At 52.9% G+C, this 6487-nt stretch overlaps 1 protein-coding gene across 1 annotated transcript in view; it reads right to left on the bottom strand.

Moving 5' to 3' along the window:
- Nucleotides 1–1227: 1227 nt before the first annotated feature.
- Nucleotides 1228–6487, bottom strand: part of LOC144668637 (pro-neuregulin-3, membrane-bound isoform-like) — a 394738-nt gene continuing 389478 nt past the window's right edge. Inside the window, exons 8-9 of the mRNA XM_078530880.1 lie at nt 2127–2312; nt 1228–2019 (exon numbers count right to left, since the gene is read on the bottom strand). Of these exons, the coding sequence (XP_078387006.1) occupies nt 1524–2019; nt 2127–2312 (682 nt within the window). The 3' untranslated portion in view covers nt 1228–1523. The remainder of the gene's footprint in view (nt 2020–2126; nt 2313–6487) is intronic.

Here is a 6487-nt window from a genome sequence, read left to right as displayed (position 1 = left end):
GGGGGAGGGGGGGTGCTGGGAGAGGGAGATGGTGCGGGAGGGGGATGCTGGGAGAGGGAGGTGGTGGGGGAGGGGGGATGCTGGGGGAGGGAGATGGTGGGGAAGGGGGGATACTGGGAGAGGGAGGTGGTGGGGGAGGGGGGTAGCTAGGGGAGGGGGATTGGGATGGTGGCGGAGCGGTTGCCAAGGGAGTAGGGATGGGGGTCTGGGAGTGCAGTGTTTACACTGATTAAGTCTCAATGCTGGAATGATGTTCAATTAAGTACATAAATGAAGCCCATTCTGTGCTGGTTCCTCCTGACTATTGGGGCTCTTACAGCGACTGTTAATAACTATCTGCCTCCAGCACTTGACTGATCACCTCTGATGCTCTCGATAACTGACCTCGAGTTGAACATTCAGCTCAAGCTGGATGTGCCTCGATGGGGTGACCCAGGCACCATCACTGGGCCTTGATGGACCAACATTACTCATAGACCAAGGTCTTTGCAGGCACACAGCATTGGAGAACAGCACGCATACAACACTTTATACTGGGGTTTCCAGGGTTACCCAGCAGGGGTACAGCACTGTTGTACTGGGGTTTCCAGGGTTACCCAGCAGGGGTACAGCACTGTTGTACTGGGGTTTCCATGGTTACCCAGCAGGGGTACAGCACTGTTGTACTGGGGTTTCCAGGGTTACCCAGCAGGGGTACAGCACTGTTGTACTGGGGTTTCCATGGTTACCCAGCAGGGGTACAGCACTGTTATACTGGGGTTTCCAGGGTTACCCAGCAGGGGTACAGCACTGTTGTACTGGGGTTTCCATGGTTACCCAGCAGGGGTACAGCACTGTTATACTGGGGTTTCCAGGGTTACCCAGCAGGGGTACAGCACTGTTATACTGGGCTTTCCAGGGTTGCCCAGCAGGGGCAGAGTGCTGCTTTATGGGGGAGGCGGGGGGGCGGGTGGCGGGCAGTTATTTTCTCAGCACAGAAGCTTTATCATTCATCCGACATCTCTGGGCAAGTGGTGGCCATTCCAGAACTTTCCATTCAACAAGATCCAGACATTAATCCCACTCTGGGTTCCAGTTGATCAGCTGGAGTGTGCATCATACTACAGTCTAGGAGTGTGTTAATCACCTGCCGGTCTAAATCTCTCCGTCCCATATAGCTTTATACCCAAGACCTGACCAATCAGAATGGCAGTGAAATGTCCAATAGACAGTTTAGTTTTTGAATGTGTGGTTGTGTGGCAAAGAAGGAGTTGCCACGCCCTTTAATCCCGATGACGTTCAGTGAAATACAGCCATACACACAGCCATTGGGAATAATAGGCACTAAGATCTTCACCAGAACAAAAGAAAAGATATTTGATAAAACAATACAAAATAGTTTCCATAAACCACTATGGGGGCAACTGACTATTTGGTTTCTAATTAAATGCTTTAAATAAATGCATATAAATAATTTCTCTTTTTTTTTCTTATTCTCTCCTTCGCCAGTTTCGCAATGTGATGAAAGTACAGATACCAGAAAGTCACTTTCCTAAATTGCAGTCTCTGTACTGTTCTTGTCTCACCAGAAATGGCACCTCCTCAGCAGAAACCACTGGCAGAAATGCCGTATTTTCGCTTGCCCGCTCCTCACACTCGTTGATCAGTTCATAGTCCTCGGCCTTTTGACCGGCATACGCCAAGATCTGAATCTGCTGCTGCGCGTTCTGAAGCAACATCTCCGCTTGCTGGCTCTCTGCTCCGTGGACTGGGCTACCGGGCGTGTTGGCGGTCACCAGCTCGGCACAGCAGGACTGAGGGTGGCGATCGGGGCTGTCAGACTCCGGATCCTTCACCTGGACCTGGACACAACTCTTCTCTCCCATCGACGGGGTTACAGGGACCGAGGCTGCCCAGCAATGAGGAACCGCTCCTTTATCTTTAAACTCCAAAGCGCAAAGCTGGATAGCCCTGTGGGACGGTGCGGGGTGCATAACATTAAGAGGATTTCCGGGAGATTTCCAACAAGTGACGGAAGGTCTAAAAAGTAACAAGAATTGGTGAAAAATAAATAAAGGCAGTCGGCAATAAATCCTCACAGCGAGAAGGGACAGTCAGACAGGGAACCAACAAATTCAGGCACCTACCCTTTGTTGTCTAAGCAATCCTTGGTTGAAGCTTGAATCTGGCTATTTGTACTGGGAGACTTTGAGTCTGGGGGTTCGACAACCGCACTCAGTGAACCCTGTGTTAAAAGTGCTGTTGGTCCTGGACTGACCTTCGATGACAATCTGCCCAGTTGCCTCGGACTAAGGGATGAGGACGGACAATACCTGTGGGAAATTAGAGCGGTCACAAGGTTACAGAATGTTTAAATGAGTGATCAATCCTGGGGCCAAACTACGGTAATCATGGTAAAGTGCAGAGAATGGTGGAATCCTGGAATCTCTGTCCCTATGGCGATGCATCCCCAATACTCCCCTCACTGGCCTTTGCTGCCTGTCCTGGTTTATCAGCCTCTGGGACTCTGCTGACGCTGCCTGAGCCTGTATAACTCCGGTAATGTGCGATTGTTGCTGTCAATCAGAGTGCTGGAATTTCTCATTCCCTCCCTGATCCACCAGTCCAAGACGATGCACAGATGGTGAGGAGGGAGGGGGCAGCTCTGAGGGGGAACAGAAAACTCGCAAGCTGCAAATCCCAAAATGCAGGTAAGGGTGAGAATCCCCAGGATTTGCCATGAACGGCTGCAGGCAGGTCCTGGGCTGTTAACACAGCGAATCCTTCTCATCATCACCTCTGAACCATTAGCTAGGAAGTGAGAAGCAGTGTGTGTCATTACATCACAGTTAAACTGGGGCTCCCTCCCTTAGACATTCTAATAGAGTTTAAATCACCATCAAAAAATGACTCTTGCTGCCTGACTGCCCAGACTCCAGATCCTGTTTGCAATGTGTTGATTTGCCAAATGTCAGGGCAATTGTTTTCTCTTTTGCCAGACTAATTATACTGATGATGTTTACTATTTTTTTCTTGCTTTTATTTTCACCACTTATGGTTCGATTGAGCTGCTTCTTGGGATGAGGCCAGCTATTTGCAGGGCTGCACATGTCTCTGTGCAGTGTCAGGATGGAGAGGGACTAGTTATCAGGATTGAGGCTGCATCAGGCAGATTGTGCAGAGTCACTGTTACCCAGGTAACTGATTCCACATCCTGGTACACCCACTGAGTACAGGAGTCTGCAATGTGTCTACTCTGGTTTTCAATTCATCTCCTTTATATCAAACCCTTCAGCTACACAACCCCTGGCAATGGCTGGCAAATACCCAAATTAACCTTGAAGCATGATAAAAACTGAAACAGCATTTGCCTTCGGATAAACTGCTATTGAAACTGAGGGAGTTTCACTCTGTATCTAACCCCGTGCTGTACCTGTCCAGGGAGTGTTTAATGGGGACAGTGTAGAGGGAGATTTACTCTGTATCTAGCCCCGTGCTGTACCTGTCCTGGGAGTGTTTGATGGGGACAGTGTAGAGGGAGCTTTACTCTGTATCTAACCCCATGCTGTACCTGTCCTGGGAGTGTTTGATGGGGACGGTGTAGAGGGAGCTTTACTCTGTATCTAACCCCGTGCTGTACCTGCCCTGGGAGTGTTTGATGGGGACGGTGTAGAGGGAGCTTTACGCTGTATCTAACCCCGTGCTGTACCTGTCCTGGGAGTGTTTGATGGGGACTGTGTAGAGGGAGCTTTACTCTGTATCTAACCCCGTGCTGTACCTGTTCTGGGAGTGTTTGATCTGTATCTAACCCCGTGCTGTACCTGTTCTGGGAGTGTTTGATGGGTCAGTGTAGAGGGAGCTTTACTCTGTATCTAACCCGTGCTGTACCTGCCCTGGGAGTGTTTGATGGGGACGGTGTAGAGGGAGCTTTACGCTGTATCTAACCCCGTGCTGTACTTCCTGGGAGGTTTTTTTTAATTTATTCATGGGATATGGGCATCGCTGGCTGGGCCAGTATTTATTGACCATCCCCAATTGCTCTTGAGAAGGTGGTGGTGAGTTGCCTTCTTGAACCGCTGCAGTCCATGTGGTGTAGGTACACCCACAGTGCTGTTAGGAGGGAGTTCCAGGATTTTGATCCAGCGACAGTGAAGGAACGGTGATATATTTCCAAGTCAGGATGGTGAGGGCTTGGAGGGGAACTTCCAGTTGGTGGTGTTCCCAACGATCTGCTGCCTTGTCCTTCTAGATGGTAGCAGTCGTGGGTTTGGAAGGCGCTGCCTAAGGAGCCTTGGTGAATCTATGGAATTCTCTACCACACAAGGTTGTGGAGGTCAAGTCACTGAATATATTTAAGAAGGAAATAGTTTTCTGGATGCTAAAGGCATCAAGGGGTATGGGGAGAGAGCGAGAGTCTAACGTTCAGATAGAGGATCAGCCATGATCATACTGAATGGTGGAGCAGGCTCGAAGGGCCGAATGGCCTACTCCTGTGGCCAGGATTTTACATTGGGCGGGCGGGCTCGGCGGGAACTCGACCGCCGCCTGCGATTGGCTCCGTGCCGCCATTTTATGCGGGCGGGCCAACTAAGGCCGCATTACGCCCAGCGTAATACACGTCTCCGGTATCAGCGTGAAGGGGCGGGGCGGGCGCTGGAACTCAATGTCTGCCGGGTCCGATGGCGACCGGCAGCCGTCTGAAGGCTGCCATTGACTCGGAGAAGGTCAGTGCTGAACATGGGCCGGCAGGAGGGCAGGTCGGTGGGACATTTGGCCCCCAGGTTTTCCGATGAGGGTCTCGCTGCCCTCCTGGAGGAGGTGGCAGCATCGCTGGGATATACTTGTCCCCAGGAACAGGAGGAGGAGGCTCCCCAACCTCACCAAAGATGCCTGGGAGGAGGTGGCATCCAGGGTCAGCTCCCATGATGTGGTGAGGCGCACATGGGTGCAGTGCCGCAAGCGGCTAAATGACCTCCTGCGATGGGGGAGGGTGAGTACCGTGTTGGCATGGGGGGGTCACTTATCACAGCAGTTAAGAACGGCCCCCCCATCGCTCCCCACCCCTCGGACCTCAGAGTTCTTAGACTGTGAGTGGCAATTGTCAATGAGGCAGCATCTGGGCAGGGGGGTGTGAGCCCTGGCTGCTTAAACTAAGTGCCAAGGGTCACGAATCGGCTGAACCCTGCGAGGTATCCCTCAGGTGGGGTTGGCCAGGCTGCAACGGCGCTGCAGGTACAGGGTGGACTAATTAGTACTCTCTCTCCTTTCAGGAGAAGACATCCCATAACAATGCAGAAAGGTTGCGGACTGGCAGAGGACCGGACCACCATAAAACCTTGTCCAGGTATGAGCAGGAGGCCTTGGAGCTGGAGAGGCACCATGTGCCCAGGTCAACCGGCTGCGGTGAGGTTGGGGTGCCACAGGGAGGTAACAGTGCAGTGCACTGAGGTCAGAATGTCTGTCATTGCAAACCTTCTGTTGCCTCTATATTGATGTGAGCCTCGAACATGGAATCCCCATTGATAATGAAAAGGCGAGGGCCCCCTGACCCGGGTGCCAGGCATGCACAGTGCCAGTGTAATGACTTCAACTAATGACATGTCCTTGTTCTTCCTTTCAGGCTCACCCGAAGCCTGTTGGGGTGAGGAGCCTGAAGGACTGCCGCTCACCCCAGAGGACACAGAGGATAGAAACGCACCAGCGACACACCCTCTCAGCCAGGCAGGTACCAGCACAGATACCAGCACCTCAGTGGGTATTAGATCGGCGGATAGTATCTTGGTGCACACTGGTGAGGGAATTTCACACTCGCTTGAGGTGCAGGCGGAGGCAGAGAGTGCCCAGGGCACCGGCAGTCAGAGGACGGCTGGGGACCAGGAACATGCTCAGTCGGTGGCTGATGATGAGCCTCTAGAGTCGTCCATTAGATGCTGGATGTCCAGCAGGATGTGTGGGAGGATCTGGCAGAGATACATGAGGGAATGCGTGCCATCGTCTCCGTTGTGGAGGACTCCACACGGAGCATGAGCAATGCGTTGACCCTCATGTCCGAGCGCACTGCCTCCTCCATGAAGAGAGTGTCGACTCTCATGGAGAGGCTCCTCCAGGAGCTGAATCAGGGGTTCCTGGGGATGCGCTCCGGCCTGCAAGCCCTCACACCGACAATGACCTCAGGTGGTCAGTGCCAATGTGGGAGATGGATTGGGCACCCAGTATCCCAGCTAGGTGCCCGTCCATCAATGGTGAGCAGGGAGGTCCAAAGCAACCTGATGTTGGTGCACAAGCTGCTCCTTGTCTCTCGGGCTCCTCTCAGGGCACTCCAGATGAGGGCAGCAGCTCCTCCACCCCTCTGCCAGTGACCGTGGCATCTGATGAGGCTGCGGTGACTGGGAAGATGCCAGCTGTGCCACCGGCCGCTCCCTCCCAGGCGGGGCCAGCACAGGCTCCACGGGCCAGAGGACGCCTGCCAAGGTCATCAAGGTCAACAGGGCAGCAGAGTGAGCAGGCT

Source organism: Cetorhinus maximus, chromosome 27 (assembly GCF_964194155.1).
Source record: "Cetorhinus maximus chromosome 27, sCetMax3.hap1.1, whole genome shotgun sequence".
Lineage (NCBI taxonomy): Eukaryota > Metazoa > Chordata > Chondrichthyes > Lamniformes > Cetorhinidae > Cetorhinus > Cetorhinus maximus.
This window is presented reverse-complemented; position numbering and strand designations above follow the sequence as displayed.